Genomic DNA, 20188 nt, shown 5'->3' with positions numbered 1-20188 from the left:
CGTTTGCAAAACATGATCTCACATTGTTCAATTGTCTACTGTGTTTCGAGACCGAGCTCTTACAGGACGTTTCCAACCTCGTAAATACAAGCATAAAAAAAATGTTTAGGGAATTGTTTCACAGTTACCAGTATTTGCTTAGGAATGATAAAAATGATCCGGCTTACCGCACAGGGCCTGGCCCGGGCTGACCACGCCAAGAGCTTCCAGCAAACAGATACATCAATGAAAAACACCCCATCTCATCTCAAATCTTTCATTTATTTTGTATTCTTTTAAATCTGGCTCATCGGGGTTCTTTTAACTGTCCTTGAGAAAAGTCAGCAAAGGAAGTTTTTGTAAAACCTGAACTGCCGTTAAGGAGAAACAGAAAAGAATATTCAAAAAATGTTTTAAAAAATAATAATATTTATCTATTCTTATGTCTAATGTGAAATGTCAAATGTAAAAGAAGATATTTTCATCTAGCCTGTAGTTTTCGGTACTGACCTGGTAGGGAGGAGAGGACATGAGCAGATCCAACTGGGCTTCCTCACTGGAACAGATCTGCTGACACAAGTCATAGTGACTGGCTCGCCTGACTTTTCTACTCTTCTTTTACCTCTGACCTAGCCAACCCGCCCTCCTCCTACCCCCCTATCTCCTCTCAAGAGGGGAAGTACAAAGAGCCTCTTCAAATCCCACCATATAGCAGCTTCATTTGCATAATTGGCACACTGTTTCAGGTAACCGTCGCTGCAGACCCGACATGCACGATAACAATCGGGCATCAGCCCACTAACAGGTGCGATAGCGGCATGATAAGAGCATTCATCGGCTTCAGACGCTTTCTAACAAAGTCGGCTTTATCCTTGGTTGTGATTTCCTGGACATGTGACTGAAACTGGCAAAAGTGAGGTCAGGATAATTTCATAGGCGGTAAAGGTAACAGGTAAAGGTGACATGTAGACCAGAGTGAGATGGAATCAGACTCCATTGTGCTGTTTAACAGCATTTAATTGAGAAGAGAAGAACCTGTCAAATGTCAACATAGTTGTAGGCACAATACGCTGATTATTAATTGACTAATGCACAATGTTATTTGCTTTTGTTTTTTTTGGTTTAAAGGCTCTGACACACCAACCTGACGGCCGACTGTCTCACTGATCAGTCAGCTCCCGTCTCCCCGAGTGGGTCCAAAAAGTGCCACGGAACACACCAAAGCAACGCCGACTTGAGCGTACGTTCTGTGCGTGCACGAGACGTAATACGTCTCCATAACAGCAGGCGGCGCTAACCTGTACTGTTGCCCAAAAAATGAAAAACAGAAATGACGAACATCTATAAGTTATTGTTATTACATTATTATTAAATCATTTAATTTTGACCATATGGCCTTAGCAATAAACAAGCCTTTCTTTAATGTCGCCAACTGTCGTTTTGTGCTCTTCTTTTTTATTGTTTTAAAGAATCAGGCACCGTTTTAAGTTTAAGTTTTCAGTATCACTTTAGCATCAGTATTGGGAAAAACCCAAATGATACTCAACCCTAGATGGAAGATATGGAGACATGGCTAATGTGTGCTGTCTGGCTGACTGACTGATGTTAAAACATCCCAACGTACCCTGCTGACCACACACAGCATGCTCAGTACCATTACTATACTGTATCCTATAGGCCTACTTTCTTCTGTCCTGTTTGGCTCAAAGCGACAAGTTTGTCTTTCACTAAAAAGAGTGAACGCTATGGTCCACGTGCCGACTAACTGAAAGGAGTGATTACAAAAAATAAAAAGTCATTTATTTGTTCTTCCAGTCGTTAAAAAACAAATACTGTAATGAGGTGTTAAAGGTGTTAAAAGCTTAGCAATTGCAAATTCAGAGCAGTTGTCAATAACAACCAGAGGTGTCAAATAGCCCACAATTACCAAAAGAATTGAAAAGCTATATTTACTGCAAAAGCTGGAAATCTTGGTCTTAGTCCTTGCAAGTGACTTCCAAAACTGCTGAACTCGGTTCACCAACTGTTGCATACGGTGTTGTTTACCAGGCTTTTATTTACCTGACCGACCTTCCGAAATGGTACTAGGACTTCTAACAGAAACACTTTGACAGATGACGTCTCAAAGAATTGTGTGTGTATGCTTGGTGTCTTAATCATTTTTTGCTGAAGAGGTCGGTAAAACACACACACACACACATACACACACACACACACACACACACACACAGAGTTCTCTAGACTTCCTTGCGTTGCTGACCGGGCCTCATTAGAGAATGAGCTCTCAGGATTGTGGACACAAAAGCTTTACTCTGTTCTCCTTTTCTTTCCCCGCTCTTCCTCTGTTCTCCTGGCCTTTTGATGTCAAGGGTACTGAACCATTCAGTGCAGATTCCAAAGAATAACCTTATCAAGAATACACACTTAGTTTCCTCATTTTTTTGTTTTTTACCTTGCACTGAGTGTGTGTGCTGAGAAGCGAACACAGAGAGCTACAAGCCCTGATAAGGTGCTGTTGTTCTGTGGTCGCTGGTCGGTTCATCACACAAAGAGCAGTGTTGGGAACTCCAGCGCTGCGATTGAGTGATAGAGACATCACAAAGACTACATTTTACTCCCTTTTCCTCTTGGAGCTCAGGGGCTGCCCCGTTGAGGCCTTCCCACTGCACACACACATACACGCGTTCTACACACACGCTGAAGGACGTCGTATCTGACGCTGACAGCCACTGACCAAGCGTCCGTATTTTACAAGTTCAGAGTGAGAATGGGTTGAGATATATATATATATATATATATATATATATATATATATATTTTTTTTTTTTGTTTATCTAAATTTAAATTTGTGTCTCAACTTGTTTCTACTTTATATACACTATGTGTGTTTTATGCTTGTATGTTTTTGTCTTTGTGAAGCACTTTGGTGCAAAGAATATGTATCAGATCGGTGCATAAACTCCCGATACCAGCATTTCAGGCAGTATCGGAACATCTCTAATATATATATATATATATATATATATATATATATATATATATATATATATTTTTTTTTTTTTTTATAGAAAATGAGCCAACCGTGAATGAAGAAATAGAAAGTGTGATGCTGCTGCATTCACACTCTTTTAAATGATTTGATACGGAGACAACATTTTTGCCGTGTGATCACATATGACACATGAGTTTCTGTTTCTGATGAAAAGATCATTTGTGTTGGTGAAATGGCAGCTGTGGTAAACTGGGTCATACATCACCATCCACCCACCCGCACGCGCACGTACACACACACACACACACACACACACACACACACGATGCCCCGTGTTAATGCGTGACCCGTGGCAAAACAAGCACACAAAAAGTGTTTTCTGTGTCCGACTGAGTAGAAAGAGGAACGCAATCTTAGACCTGTAGTGTGGCATCAAGAAACAATGATACCAGTTTGGAAAAGTCTTGTTGGAAAAAGCAGCAACATTAAATAATAAATATATTAATAAAATTAGAATCCAGTCCTGCTTTTACTGCTGCACACATACTAATCTAACTAATTTGTCTAATTTAGTGATGGTTACAGTTAGTCATTATTAGCAGTTAGGCTGCAATAACGATTATTTTCATTTTCAATTAGTCTGCAATTTTTTTTCTCAAATTATCAATTGGTTTGATTTATTTATATAAAATGTAAAAAAAAAAATGGCGAGTGTTTTCCAAATCCCAAGATGTCCTCAAACGTCTTGTTTTGTCCACATATTCAGTTTACCGTCACAGAGGAGAGAAGAAACCAACAAATATATTCACATTTAAGAAGCTGCAATCAGATAAATTTGACTTTTTTCATTAAAAAAAATGACTGAAACCGATTAATCGTTTATCAAAATAGTTGCAGATTAACTGAATAGTTGACAACTAATCAATTAATCGATTTATCTTGCAGCTCTAATTAGCAGAAAGTATTACAGAGCCAAAGTGAAACAGAAATATGCGTACATTTCAAACATTAGTAATAACCACTCTGTATGTCTGGATAAGGATAGTAAACACAGTGACAAATGCTTAGAACGTGGCTTGTTAACACAGACACTGCTGTTCTTACTGTGGCAGCTGTATTTCTTTTTTTAATCGTTCCTCCTCGCCATATTATCTCTTGCAAAACATATCTGCTAAAGTTTTAACAAGGACTCACAATGAACAAACTGCATCTATGACTCAGCCCTGACCACGGAGATAGGCTCATTTTCTTAAATAAAACCACAAAGACTTTAGTCTGCTGTCAGGAGATCGGGCCGATTATTTTTACATACATTAATGCACTTCCCCCCTGTGGACTAACTGACACAGTTGTATGTATGTATGCATGCATGCATGCATGCATGCATGCATGTATGTATGTATGTATGTATGTATGTATGTATGTATGTATGTATGTATGTATGTATGTATGTATTTTTATAAAATAAAAAAATAAATTAAATTGATTTATTTAAAATGTAACAACTTTTTTCACCAGTTGTTTGCTGTTAAACGACAAAAAGAAGAAACACTAGATTGCTGAAAAGGTATTTTACAACAACAATGAGCGCAACACAAGCTTACAGAGCCGGACCCAAATGCAACACCAAAGTCCCGTCACTGTTGTTAGTTACAGCGTTATTATGGAACCCACGCCACTTCGAGGCAAGGCCCGACCTTCAATAAAATTCACACACTACTATCCCCTGACCAATCGGCTATCCTAACCTTAACCACTAAAGGACAATGCCTAACCCCAACCAATCGAGCTGCTTCGTAGGGCGGGACTTGCCTAGAAGTTACGTGGGATCCTTTTGCTGTCTCAAAGGTCAGCTAGTCTCGTCGGTGTCTTTAGCTGCAGACTGTTGTACGTCCCTGTGTTGGAATCCTCTCCGGTGAAATACAGTCACACTTTACACTAGCTCTCAGGATTTTGACCGTGCTTACTAGCTAACGGTAGGCTAACGTTACAGCATCACGCCCTAGGCTGTTTAAAAGTTGCTTCGCGATTCTTTTTTTTTTTTTTGTATCTCAATCGGTTGTAATCTTTACACATTTAATATGATTTTTAATCATTACATCCCTATCTGTGGGACATGTATTTACAGAGTAACGTGATTTCGCTGTTCACCTAAAAATACAAATTGGCTTTCTTTGTTCTTTTTTTGTCTAAAAGTAAAAAGAGATGATTTGGAGAGTTTCCCTGTCAGAAGGCGCGTATGTGCAAAGCAGAAGGAAGGACACATTTGTATATACAAATCGGAGATTTGGACCACGGCCTCCATGTTTTTACGTGCTTATCCGACACAAGCAACACAACTATTTGCGAGGGGTTGTAAAAGCACAGAAATATCACAGCACATAAAAAACAAGGACTTTCTAAGTGATATCTAAAAGATTCTGTGGCCTATGCTCGGTAATCTTCCCAGTCAACAGGTGTAAGACTGGAGGGAAGTGCAGTTCCCAGCCTCTCCAGACAGCAGTGGGCTGCAGTGGTTGTGCAATGCTCAGCTTGTTTGTGATTTTTAGTAGACCAGTGTTTCAGTGTCAACAAGATGACAAAAACAGAAGGTATTCCTGGTTACATGGCTCCATTTTTTCGTTATTCCTATATGTATCTAGCTCTATAGCCGAGGACCGTGTTTTTCGTAGCACGTGCTGCAGCGAAAACAAGAGAAAGAAAAGCCCTTTCTTTTTGTTGGTTGAACATCAAACATGTGACTGTTATACTGTATCAGACACACAGAAAGATTTCAAATAAAGCAATGTTGTTATGTCAGCCAAAAAAATCTAACTCTGAAAACAGCATCCTACTTGCTGCTGTTGGTTATTAACTGTGTTTGAAGTATTTTGTTCATGCTGGAGATACAAGAAGCTATCAGCTGTGATGCTCGCTTCTTGCTCGCTGAACGTCTTATCTGATTTGATCCAATCATAGGGCAGAAGCCAAAGAGAGCAAGATAAAGAGGGAGGAAGGAGATACAAACGCAAGGAAGTTGGTGTGCCGCAGATTAGCAAGAAACACTTTTGTTGAGACCGTGATGGACAATGAATGATAATCCTCACAATACAAACCAAAGAAGAACCCATTTGTTGCTCCACTGCACTACTAGTATAGTCGAAAGCTCCACAACGTAGCTTTTAGTCCAATTTGACCTACTTGTACATTACTTGAGTAAGTCATTTTTTGAAACTACATTTCAGATGTTGTACTTTTTACTCCCCTACATTTAGTTTATCAGCTTTGCAAATTAAAATGTTTTCATTCAAAACATATCCTCTTAAAATAGAAACCATTGCTATATACAAACTAATCAGTCAATGCATTCTCATGAACGGGTCCCTATGATATTGTACAAAAATGTATGCACACCAAAACTTATGATATCCTACGAATTTAGGAGACTGCCGGCTGGTCACGTGATGCCGGCCGGCGACCAGCTCCATGATGCCGAGCGGCAGTTGCCAGCTGTTTTAGCCGCTACAGAGCTTCATGACGCTGGCTACAGACCTCCGTTGTATCAGCGGTAGTTGGTGGATCAGTTACCTGAAAATAGATGACTTTGAGCCGGGTACAGATCACTGCGAGCTGCCGGTCATTTCGGCGGAGATTACGGTTAAATTTAGTCCACAACATATGAGCGTTTTGCCGTGACGAAAGTTAAGATTAGTGATTAAGATAACTGAATCAGTATACACATTTAAAATAAAATTGGACCCACATACAAATACACCATTAAAACAGAGCGTAATGCATTAATAGTTACAATTCAGTAACATTTTAATGGGCCATTCTGCATTATGAGTACTTTTGATAATTTGGATTCTATACTTTTACTCAAGTAAAATTTGAATGCAAAACCTTTACTTTATAGTATGGTAATGCTACTTTGACTGAATCAAAGGACCTTAATCTCTTCCGCTAATGCCATCCTCTGTGAACAATTTCTACAGTACAAAGAAGCTGAAAGAAGTCCCTGATAGTTGATACTTTTTCATTCCATTCAGTTTATTGTGATCAGGAATAAATCATTTCAAAGCGCAACTCTGACTTTATGTGACTGTACATCTTAATCACACTTACATGACAAACATGTCTGCTGCGTTTTAGGCTTTTTCATGCCGAATGACTTATTTCCAACAAACGTATGAGCATATCTTTGATAAACACAAGAATTAAAGTGGTGCTTTTGCACGATTCTTTTTGAAGAAACTCAGTTTCACCGATCTGTCGATTGAATCAATAATCGATTAGTCGACACACTTATACGAGTGCTAGATGACTAAGATTTCTTTAGTTGACTAACCACATCCTCCCCTCCCCGACTACCCCCATCCCATCCTCCTCCAATACACTTCATAAACCTCTCTCTTTCTCTCTCTCTCTCTCTGATGTATAAATAGGCTAATGACACAACTGTGCCCTTCACAAAGACACTGAGGAGAGAGAAAAGAGAGGAGAACCGGACTCTGGCTTCAGTCACGACCCGCTTTACTCTTCATGCTTTTCAGAAGCACAGGTTAAAAAGCATCTCTCTCTCTCTCTCTCTCTCTCTCTCTCTCTCTCTCTCTCTCTCTCTCTCTCTCTCTCTCTCTCTCTCTCTCTCTCTCTCTCTCTCTCTCTCTCTCTCTCTCTCTCTCTCTCTCTCTCTCTCTCCTAGCGAAAGGCTACTGTGGCATTTATCAGAGAGGATGAGGAGGAGGGGGGAGAAGACAAAACATACTCCCAATAAAGAGATAGAACAAGAGAAAGGGAAGAAAGGATGTGTATGAAGGCCACTTTTTTCTCTTCCTTCACAAAAGCCCCCCACCCCCACTCCCTTTCCACCCCCTACTCCTTCAGGCTAGCTCAGACAAAGGAGGCCTGACTCTCACAATGTGCTCTCTTCTTCAGCCCGGCACACTTTATACCCTCACTCCATTCACTGCTGCTTCTGGAGAGCACCCATGTGTGCACCACGTGTGTGTATGTGTGCGTGCATGTGTGTGTTTTATGGAGTTTGTAACGGTGTTAGTGGGGGTCTATGTTTGCTGAGGGTCTTAAAGACCAAGGGGCCAGGGCTGTGAGGTGTTACTATGGAAACGCCTTTGAGCAGTAAGGAGCACAACAGGTGATTCTGCTGAGGGCCTGTTCGTCTCAGCATTGAGAAACAGCAGGAGGTCTTTGCTGTGTGTGTGTGTGTGTGTGTGTGTGTGTGTGTGTGTGTGTGTGTGTGTGTGTGTGTGTGTGTGTGTGTGTGTGTGTGTGTGTGTGTGTGTGTGTGTGTGTGTGTGTTTCACAGGTATAGCTGCTTATGCCACAGACAACTTAGTGCCATAGGTCTTAACCAGCTTCAATAAGCCGGAGATCATGTCTGAAGTTGCTGGCTGACTGCAGTAATGACAGGCTGCCTGGCTAGCACACAGGTCTGACTACACAGGTCTGACTACACAGGTCTGACTACACAGGTCTGACTACACAGGTCTGACTACACAGGTCTGACTACACAGGTCTGACTACACAGGTCTGACTACACAGGTCTGACTACACAGGTCTGACTACACAGCGCATACGTCTGGATAGCCTGAAAATAGGAAGACGCAGGAAGTAAATAATCCATTGCATCTTTTGTTGGTGCTTATAAAAAGCACCAACAAAAGAGTCAATGTCAAGGGCCATTCAAGTCAAGAAGCAGAAAGATGAAAGCAGGGCCGTATGCTCACCACTCTCGTCGTTTTTCGGCCGTAGCCTAAAAAGCTCTCAAAGCCTGCTCAGCAGCAAACAGCAGACAGACACCGTTAGAGACTGGCTGGTAAACACAGTGGAACATTTAGCAGCTAAAGAGACACATATTTCCCTCAGGAGTTGGTAGAGACCAAAAGACCAAAAACAGAGCTAAAAGAGAGAGAATATTGGACTTATGGCGCTTACCCGCTGCTAGTACCAGCTCGGCTCGGCTCGACCACGGTTCCCCGTCCTCCATTTTCCTTTGCAGATTTAGTACTGCCTCATGCGTGAGGCGAGCGTTGCTGGTCGTCATAGCCGTTGTTTTTGATTCTCAGCATGTGGCTGTTTGCCAGAAGAAAAACACACACCGCTGGCTAAACTATTTAAAAATGGCGGGATTGTTCAGGATACCCCCATCTGTCTCTAGCAATGATGACGCAGTGATTGGTGACGATTCTCTACAACCAATCAGGAGTCTGCAGGTTTTCACGTCACCTTTTGGTATCGCCTCAGCTCGCTGGGAACCTGGACAGAGGTGGTACTAAATAAAGTACCTGTTAGCAGGTACTTTATTTAGGGACTTTTATCAGAATGGAAAAACTAAAAAGGCGAGTATTGTCAAGGCGAGTTGAACAGGTAAAAACGCCAGTACATTCATCAGGTGGACGCAAACACGACTCCAAATGAATGATCATGTTTGCTCTGTGACCGCTGGATGTGGAAATAAGCAACTGTTTGCTAACAAGTTCAACATATCAACTTATGTCAATGTTGTGTTCACAGCTTGTGTCGGTTTGCCCACCAGCTGACTTTCAGAGGTTACGGTTGGTCATTTGCTGTATAAACCAACAATGAATTTACTCACACATATGGGATATGTGCCACAGCCTTTTATTTCTAGGACAATTATTTTTAGTAAATACCACACACTGTCCTGCTGTCATGGACACTAGAGCACCAAATTTTGATTAATCCGCCACTGAAAATAGTCCCCAAGAAAATGCACTGTTTCCTCCAGTTCGAGTAAAGATGACTAAAAACCACGGTGCCACGGTGACAGTTTCAGGAAATGTTGTAGTTGTTGTTGTAAACTGAAACTACACACTGTACAACTTCACCCTAACTTTACAGTAATATCCTGGCAGCAGCTTCGCCCCTAAACTACTGTTCATTTGTAAGTCGTTCAAGTCGTTTCTTACCATATTATTTGAAATTGACAGTAATATACTAGCTGCATTGTAATTCCCGCCTTTTCCTTTATTTTCCCAAGATGCATTGGTATTAACAGTAAATACCAGTAATCTGAGAGGTATGTGATCAGCTCAGCCGGACATTTGAAAACAAAGCAAAGTAAGGTGGTGGAAAGGCCCGGGCCTTCTAAGTGACCGTAATGTTTATCGCGGGTCATCATTCTGAAGCCGTCTCCGGAGTTTATCATGTCGTCTTTGTAACCGATTAAACATACGGTTGTCAAACTGGTTGCAAGTTAAATACTATATTCATAGAGAACATGTATTACCTACTTTTATGCTTTGTAATATTACTTATGACTTATACTATAAGTTTTGTAGTTTGTAGAGAAAGTTCCCCATTCTTCACCCAGTCTGCAGTCTGGTAAATGCCACATTCACCGTTTGGACAGTTTTTGACCAACATCAGAATTTTGCTTTTAACCACAACTATAAATAAGTGTGTAATGTTTTCAGATAATTGAATAGTGCAAAACTAAAGACTAACTTCTTACTTTTCACAGAATATCATTTTAACCATTTACTTTAGCTATGTCTTTAGAAGAGTTGGCAAAAGGATGCTAATACCGATGAACTAGCCGTGCGCTACCCTTGGCCCTATTGGGCACCCTCCTGTAAACACTCACTGGGCACTGCTGGTTTTTCGGGGGGTATAAACGGTATTAAGTGGCCCAAGTTAACATCAATTAGGCCTTTAATAATTATTACATGAATGTCTTATTGTCAATTTCTTTGCGTAATCGCGGTTTCTTTGTTTAACTGCAATTAATTGCTAACGTTAGCTAAGGTCCTAAGGGGTATGACTGCTGATGGTCATTGTTGGTTTTGTTTAGATTAGCCAAATTGTAATTACATAAGTGATTATTGGTCGGACTGTCGCGCTAAAGCTATGCTAGTTGGTGGCACTTGACCCTATGCACTTTCATAACAACCAAAATGACAATGGGGGGATACAGTTAGAAAAAAAAGTTTTATGATAATAAAGAGGTGTTGTTTACATTATTCAGTCCCTCTAAGATTTCGCAGCGTTTTTTTGAGATTGTTGTGGACCAAAATGTTGCGATGTCTTTTGTATTTTTTTGCAATGAAGTTGTGAGAGACTATAAAATTTTTTTGGAATTGTTACAGCTCTAATATCAATGCTGTCAACACATCCGGGACCGTACTTTCACCACCTGAGTGCTGCCCAAGTGTTCTTACTGCTTTCTGTCATCAGCGTCACTTTATTATGCTATTTATGTGACTGCCCATGCACACACGTAGATTCTTATATGTGTATAAATTAATTCAATTTGCACTTTGGTGGCAATCGCCCAGGAAAGGCACCGTGAATAGACCGGGAACTGCATCAAACCGGATGGGTCTGTCAGTTTGTGATACCGCGAACGGCAGGGGCGTCAGACTGGGGGGAAAAAGGGGACTGAGTACCCAGGGCCCTCATGTGAGGAGGGCCCAAAAAGATGCTAGAATGAATAGCTGTGGATGTGGGAAGGGGCCCATAGAGAATGTCTTTCTACAGGGCCCAGAATGTTGTGTTATGCCCCTGGTGCACGGTGTCCAAACATGGACACAGAGCTAATGATGATAATAATAATAATAATAATAATAATAATAAGACCAAGACACATGAAAAAGCATTGAGGAATAACCCTTATCTGGCTGCAGTGGAACAACAGTGAGACAGAGGGAGGATAATAACAAGTTTAGGGTTTGTGACTTTGTATAAGCTCGTATACAGCCCCCCCCCATGGCTTCACCACTGCCACAAAATCTACCATCAATCTGTTTTTGGTTTTTTTGACACAATGAGATATAGGCCTACCATACATCATGCATTTTCTGTTTATTCCCCGTTGATTTTATAGGTTTTAACAGGCATTATTTAAACTGAGATCTTGAGTATGGCGGAGGATACATGATGGGGACCGAGATATCTCACTGTCTCACTGCACAGGACATAAAAGAGAGCGCATGATTTTCAAGAAGTTATCATGCAGATGTGGTGAGCAGGAGATAAAAATGCAGAAAAACTGCTGCTATATTGTCTGAGGTCTGTCAGAAACATGTTTTACTTACTTTTTTCTAGAGATGTTCCAATATCATTTTGTCCTTCCTGATAATGATTCATATACCTAAACTTGCGTAGCGGCCGATACGAGTACCGATCTGATACCAGTGCATTAAAAAAAATATAATTTTGTATTAATTTACTAATTTAGTAGCGGTGTACTACTAACCTTGTATACATGTTAAACGATTGCTATCATAGTACGGCCAGGCTTGGGTTAAACCCTTTGAAAAACATTGAAATAATACAGAGAATGATTGCTATAGAACTTTCTTTCATCATCTAGTTTTACAGCCAGTCATAAGTGAAGGGAAGTTTTTTTTCAGGGCTATATTGTGGTATGTGATCGGTGCATAGACTCACATACTGGCTGATACTGATACCAGTATTTTAGCCAGTATCAGACACTTTTCCCATACTGGTATCTGTATCGGAACAACTCTACCTTTTTCCATTTATTATTAGGGACTAAAAGATATCAAATGCCTAAAAGCATCAATAATTAAAAGTCATCATAGCAGACCTGTTTTTTATGTCGCACATACACCACAAATGTTAGTCAAACAAGCAACCAACTTATACAAAGCGGGCACAGAATGGCCTACTGTCGCTTTAGATGTCACTGATTTTTTTATGAAAATGCAAATCATGCCACTGGACTGCTGTCGAAACAAACGGTCTCTGGTCATTTGCAAATGACCACACACTAACTCTCTCACTCACACACACAAACACACAAACACACACACACACACACACACACACACACACACACACACACACACACACACACACACACACACACACACACACACACACACACACACACACACACACACACACACACACACACACACACACACACACACACACACACACGAGTGTAGAGTGGGGGGTCTTGGGTTTAGAAAAAAAAGAATCAACTTAAGGTTCCACATGAGAACAGAGCGGCGTTGTCTGAGCCCAGGGAAAAGTCATGTAAATGAACCAGGAAACTGGTATGTTTTTATTTGTGCATGCAGGGCTCATGTATCAATAGCGTGTTTGTGAATGTTCATTATCAGCACAGAAATAAACAAATCGGCTGGGAAAAGGGATCTTCAGTGATGAACAAAAAAACATCTGTTTGTGCGCTCCTCTGATGGCAATGCAAATCTGTTGGTTAATGCTGGAAAAGTCATAAAAGAAGCTGAAATATATTAAAAAGGCAAGCAGAGCCTCTAGGCTATTTGTCATTGTGGTAGTGTAAAATGTCAAATTCTTTAATACGTCTCCATCTAACTGAATCACACTTTCTCCATTAAAGCTCTATATGAGTATCATGACCATAGCAACACAAAATCCTCTCATGAGATTATATATGCTTGTTTTCTCTTTAAATTAAGAGGCAGATTCTAGTCACATATAAACTTGCTCATTCACGTCTTGTACGCTTAACAATAGGGGGCCGTTATGTGACGAGCATAACGGGAACAGTGAGACAAAAGGAACCTGTAGTTAAAGACAAACATCAGAATAAAAAAAAAAACCACATACTTCCCAACAAAAGCTTCCCATTCAACTCTATATTTAATGAAACACACCTTAGTCCTGTAGGAGCTTGTATTTTGACATTGCGTGCTGAATGAACACACGTGTATTTAACACAGGCGTGCGCACGCACAGGAAAAAGTTCAGAAAACTCAAATGCTGTTTCTTTTCGGTTTTTCTTCTTGGGGATTAGAAAGTGTTCAAAAGTGACATGAGAAATGCAGGGCAGCGTTCAAAAATGCTTCCGTTCTTTCTCCTTCAAAACTGATTTACAGCAGTTGATAAATAGCCTGCCGTGGTTGAAAGCGCGGGCATTATGAGCACAGTATCTTGAGCTTATGACAGCATTCACGGACGAGTGAGTGCACATCCAAAACACACCTGGCACAATGTAAATGCACTTTGCAACGGACAGAATGAGATCTTCCAAATATCATTCAAAATCCCTGTTTATCTTCAGCTTTATAGAACAGAAACCTAAACATGTGAGTACTGCATTACTGCTGACACACACACACACACACAACCATAAACACACAAACACACACACACACGATTCAACAGTGCATCTGCCTGAGAAACAAACACATGAAAGAAGGTATTTAACCTCGCTAGCAGAGGCAGACCCATTCCACTCCTATTCCTGAGGTTTGGTAAAGAGTTTGCTGCTGCACATACAGCAGATATCTTACCTTGACAGGGGGGGGCGGGGTAGATGCTTGCAGGGATGTGTGTGCAGCTGCTGACAGTCTCTAGGTGTCTCTGCAAGTGGCCCACAACCAGTAGAAGACTTTTACTTTAACACCCGCCCAGCGTGAGCCACAGTGTGTGTGTGTGTGTGTGTGTGTGTGTGTGTGTGTGTGTGTGTGTGGGGGGGGGTTCCTAAAGTCATCTTTTTTTTCTTCCTCTGTGAAGGCATCAGGTGGAAAGTGTCTTTAAAAAGTCCCAGAAGGAGACGTTAAGGTGAAGCTTTCCACCTCTGTGATTCCTTCACAAAGAGCTTCTCCTGACACGTTTAACATCTCCACTTATTATTACTGCTCTCTCTCGCCCTGTTAGCCTCAAAGATTAAACAGAAAAGAAAAATGAAAGGGTGACCAAGAAGCTCTCACATCAGTCAGTTTCTATTAAAAAAGAAACCATTCTCAGCGCTTACACTAAATGGTTGGATTTTGTCTTTGTGATAAGGATGTAAAGAATCATTAAAGACTACATGTTCAGGGTCATATTGGCTTAATGTGAGGAGAGCAGGTAGAATTACCCTGAATATCAATCTATTCATCTGCTTTGTAAGTCACAGATTAGAAGAAAAACACCTTTACCTGAATAGAAGCCTGTTTTTAGACTATTAATTCATAACCAACACCACAATAAGTTGCATCAAAGTAACACCACACCTCCACAGCACCTCGAAGCAAACGAGCGTCAAACCTTAAAGTACAGCAGCAACTGCCAATTGTACTTCACAAATTCACTACTAAGTCATTTATTTTGACAGCAATGTGTAGAAGGATAACATGATGTGATCATATAAAGCACACATATACATATATATATATATATATATATTTATTTATTTAAAAAAATTGTTGCCTGTCAGCTTGTTTATCAGTTAGTCAGTCAACCAGCTGAGTCTTTCAATGTTTCACAGTTTTTATTTAAAGAGATCATAAGGCTTCCCTGAACCCAGCATTGTTCTGTGTGATTGGCTTGGCCTCACACTGTGCTAAAGGAGAGGCTGAGGAGCGCACACACACACACACACACACACACACACACACACACACACACACACACACACACACACACACACACACACACACACACACACACACACACACACACACACACACACACACACACACACACACACACACACACACACACACACACACACACACACACACACACACACACACACACCCATTATTCTCCCATTGTGGTGTTTCTCTGTGGACTCCTGGTTCAATAGGATTCAGAGAACAATGTCGAGAGGATATAGGAGGTCAGGTGGAGAGAGGGGAGAAACCTTTGTCTGCTCTGCTGCCCTTATGGAGACGTCTGATGTATAGGAAATGGCACACACACACACACACACACACACACACACACACACACACACACACACACACACACACACACACACACACACACACACACACACACACACACACACACACACACACACACACACACACAATGTAACAAATTCAAAAGTCTTATATAATTATGAAAAATGTTAAAAATAATGCATGGCTAGGTATGGTGGAGTCCATTATGTTCTACATTGGAACACTGTGGAGTGCATTATTATTATATATTACAGCGATTATAGCATGGCTGGAAAAGCTCTACGAAAAGCTCATCATTCCTCCCTGTAAACCCACAGCTGGGTTGGTTGTTATATTGTTGAGGCCGATACTGATATTGATATTTGGGAGTTTGAGAAAACCAATAACGATATATCGGCTGATTGAATATTTGTTTTACATTAACACATAACATTAACAAACAATCTTGATATTGATCCTTTACATTTCTTTTTTTAAATGTGACCAGGACACATACAAATTGGAAGATTACCATAACCATAATAGATGATTTCTGATTATAATTTAATGTAGGCCTACCAACATTTCTGTATACATATTCTGGTATGTTTTGCACATTCAGGAAGTGCCATGTGCTCAGTGCTGTATAGTTTTATGTATCCAAGTTATTTAGTATTAGAGCACTGCACAATGTTTGGTTTTTGAAGCTTGAAAAGCTATGAATTAAATATCCTACATGGCTTTAATAGAAACATTTATTTGACGCATCGTGATGCATCGAATCGAAGATATGATAATCATAATCGAATCGAATCAGGAGATCAGTGAAGATTCACACCTCTAGACTCTGTGCACTCAGATCCATTGTTGTCAATGTAGACAATGCGCTGTAGATTGTAGAATGTAGACTGCTTTTGGAATTCAGCATCTAACGTGACGAGGAACAACCAACCAAACAGATATCTTTCCTTTCGTCCGTAAATATCACATTGCAGGGCTACCCAGGGCTTTACAATCTGTCCCATGAACAATATTTTAATATACTGTACCTGTAAAACATCAACACCTGGATAAAGATCAGTTCTGAACTCGGGATTTCTAGCTATGCTAGTTTATGTTAAGATGGAGTTGGAGATGTCAATGATACAGTTAGCTTGTTACGGTGGCTAAGCAACGTCTCCGCACCCTTAACAGTCGGCGAGTAGGCCCCCGGCGCCGTCCTGGTCTTCTCCAGGCGATAGGACGCGGCCGGGGTACCCTAACACCTCCTACAGCTCTGATCCTCAGAGACTCTCCTCATCATGTGGATGGAAAGGGATTGCTATGCCAGTAGCAGAAATGACATACGTCAGTGTTCAAGCTAAATTTATGCATTATTTTATATTAAAAATATATAATTTTGGAAAGAAACAATGATATATATTAAATATTACAGATTTTTTTAAATGTTGGTTCATGTCACACAAATTGAGAGAGGAAATACCGTACGTTATTTCTTCATACCATGTATGTGTTTGTATTAGGGAAAAGATGCACTAATATTTTTTATCAAGCAGTGGATGGAATATTTGTCTCTTTCAGATGAAAGAAGAGGTTAGAGAAGTCGTTGAGGAGTTGATTAATACCTTCAGAATACGAGTTATTGAACAACCTTCTGGGTTTTCAGAGATCGCTGGATATATTTATTTTTTAGGAATATTGGATGCACAGTTCTGGGACTTGAATGGAATGGTGACACGTGAAAGGGAAACAAACTGGGACAAACTTAGTGAGTGAGTTTACTGGTGAAGAAGCATGGAGCACAAGTACGGTTGCCATGATTACCTGGAGCTTAATAAAAAACTTGACTACTTGATTTAAAACGGAGGTTAAACAGTTGACTAGTGTGAGGGGTCCTGATGTATGAACATGGCTACGATGTAAGACATGATAGCACTCAACCTGACGACAGACAGACGGAGAGAGAAAGAGGGAGCGCCTGGGCCACCTTTCGTCCTACATGAACCCATTCACCTGAGAAGACAAAGCTCCAAAAGAGAGAGAAGGGGGGATGGAGGTGAAGGGTGAAACGCCAAACCACTCCTTTAGACTATCCTGCGTGTGTGTGTGTGTGTGTGTGTGTGTCAGAATGAGAGAGAGAGAGAGAGAGAGAGAGAGAGAGAGAGAGAGAGAGAGAGAGAGAGAGCAGGTATATTTGCTTTGCAACTGCTCCGTCTTGTTCTCACTGTGGAGATCAAAGAGCATTATGGGAGTGTGTGCATGCAGGTTGCAGGATTTATAGAGATGCAGCATTACTGTCCTTCTAACATGGCCCGGAAAAAAGAGAAGAAAAGAAAGAAAAACAGAAAAGGAAAGGAAAGGAAAGGAAAGGAAAGGTGGCGGCAGTAGGGGGTGTGAAGATGGGAGCGAAGAGCGAATGAGGAAAGAAAGAAGATTGACGGAAAGAAAGGTCAGGGACTCCCCACTGACAGACAGCTTTGTATGCATCCAGCCACTGTAAAGACAAGCACACACACATACATACACACACTTGCACAAATCTACAACTTCACTCTTGAGTACCACCCCCACTGTGGCAGAATGCCCCCAAGCTTTTACCTACTCTGTACTCTGCACTCAGACCGAGACGTCACCTCCAGACCTGCTGTCTGTCCGTTCACACGCCACACTGGCGCTATCCCAAACTGTTCTGCACCAAGACAGCGTGACTATTGGTCGACATTAGACCACAGACCATTATCAGACCATATTCTAACCCTTGTCACATGCCCAGGACCCCCGAAGGCTTTCAAAGGACCCTTGTGTGGGGGCCCCCAGGCACCACTGACCTACAATGCTCCCATGCATTCAAATACTGTATGTAGACTAGGACTATTCTGTACAGCACACATCATCATTTCATCCCGAGCCTTATGTAAACTACATTCTAAACTTACACACAACTGACAAGATGATATTTGAGTGCTCCGCTGATGTGATTTTAGTTTTTAAATGTGACCACTAAGACAACTTTACATTACTCTAAAACTGGATAAAGTTCTAATTCTTCCATTGCACTCCTAAACTTAAAAAGAGGGTGTTGACACCTGTACCTATTCTCGGTCAACTTGCTGATATCTGCTCATTTGCATCTTCCTACAGAACTGACATCATCATCATCATCATCATCATCATCATCATCATCTCCCCCTACTCGATCACTGTGTACTGCTGCCTCTCTTTTGTGGCACATTCAGAGAGGGAAAACATTTTTAAAAAGAGACAGTGAAAGAGTGGAGCTGCTGGTGGAGCGAACTGAATCTTAGAATAAAGTGGATGTGTCCGGATTATTAGAGGAAGGCAGAAATAGAAGTTTTGGGGGAACAGCAATATCACAGATCCACAGCTGACAAGTTTTGAAAGCGAAATGTTGCTAAGACCTCCTGTAAGTTGTGTAGCCTCATTTCTGCACGTTCCTCGCATCTAAAGGATTAGTTCATGACAAAGCTGACTTTTTGTTGGGTTTTTTACATGTTCAGCGCGTTGACACCGATATATGACCAAAGCCTTCACTCACCAGTCCCGGTGCGCCCTGAGCTCTCCACGCGAACACACACACACAAAAAAACTTCCGTCCTCCTCCTCTTCCTCTCCCGCTTTAATTCCTCACCGCATGAAAAGCACGGTGGTTTTGGGACAGAGGTGCTCGGTACGTGTGTTGACTTCTCTGCTCCCGGTCCTTCAGAGTGGAGGGAGCCGGCCGGTCAGCGGTGGATGTCGGTAAGGTGACGGCGGGGAGTACAGACAGAGAGAGACGCAGAATAGTGCTGCGATGCGTAAATGTTTTGGAGACGGAGAGCGCAGCCTACCCCCTCCCTCGCTGCCAGGGACTTGGGATCTATCTACTGCTCTGGGTTCCGTCCACACAGCGCCCTGGCGCTCACCTCCCACTTAAAGGGAGAGGGACTGATTTCCAGGTGACAGCGGTGGGGGACAGGGAGGGGGAATAAAGCCAAACCATTATCTGTCACTGACTTCTTGTCACGTGTACACACACACCGATTGATCGCTATTGATCGGTTAGTCGCCATCACTTGACAGCCTCTCCTCCTCATTTCTATCCACATCAACTATCTCTTGACTGTAGTTGAGTTGAGTTCACTCTGCTACCAACATGGATACTGTTACACAACGTTCTAACAGTAGGGCTTATTTCCATCACCCACTAATCTATCGATTCAATTGTTTCAATGAATGGATTAGTTGTTCAGTTTATAAATTGCCACAATCACAAGTTCCCAGTACTCTAGGTGACGTCTTAAAATCTCTCAGGGACTGTACGAAAATTATTAGTGTGTGTGTGTGTGTTTGTGTGTGTGTGTGTGGTTGGGGGGGGGGGGGTGTTTCTATGAAGTTCCTACAGTCATCTTTTAAAGTCATATTTAAAGATCCCTTGTGAGATGTATTATATGAAGAAGAAATGAAAAGAGTTGCACGTTCTGTTCTTTCATGGTTTAAATCACTTTGCATGTGAGCATACCCTCACTGTATGTGTAAACCAGAAGTTTTTATCATCTTCTTAAATAATTTAAGCTTTTCTTCTCAGTTATAC

The 20188-nt window shown here is 41.3% G+C and overlaps 1 protein-coding gene across 6 annotated transcripts in view; it reads right to left on the bottom strand.

Moving 5' to 3' along the window:
* Positions 1 to 19485, bottom strand: part of LOC120557878 (transcription factor SOX-13-like) — a 60250-nt gene extending 40765 nt beyond the window's left edge. For 3 of the 6 annotated variants that reach the window (XM_039798539.1, XM_039798540.1, XM_039798544.1), the window contains exon 1: positions 19247 to 19485. In XM_039798539.1, coding sequence (XP_039654473.1) covers positions 19247 to 19251 — 5 coding nt within the window. In that variant the 5' untranslated portion in view covers positions 19252 to 19485. Of the gene's footprint in view, positions 1 to 489; positions 544 to 14238; positions 14306 to 19153 lie in introns of those variants that run through there. The other 3 variants (XM_039798541.1, XM_039798542.1, XM_039798543.1) reach the window with 3 other exon arrangements.
* Between the last annotated feature and the right edge of the window lie 703 nt (positions 19486 to 20188).

This window comes from Perca fluviatilis, chromosome 4 (assembly GCF_010015445.1).
Source record: "Perca fluviatilis chromosome 4, GENO_Pfluv_1.0, whole genome shotgun sequence".
NCBI lineage: Eukaryota > Metazoa > Chordata > Actinopteri > Perciformes > Percidae > Perca > Perca fluviatilis.
This window is presented reverse-complemented; position numbering and strand designations above follow the sequence as displayed.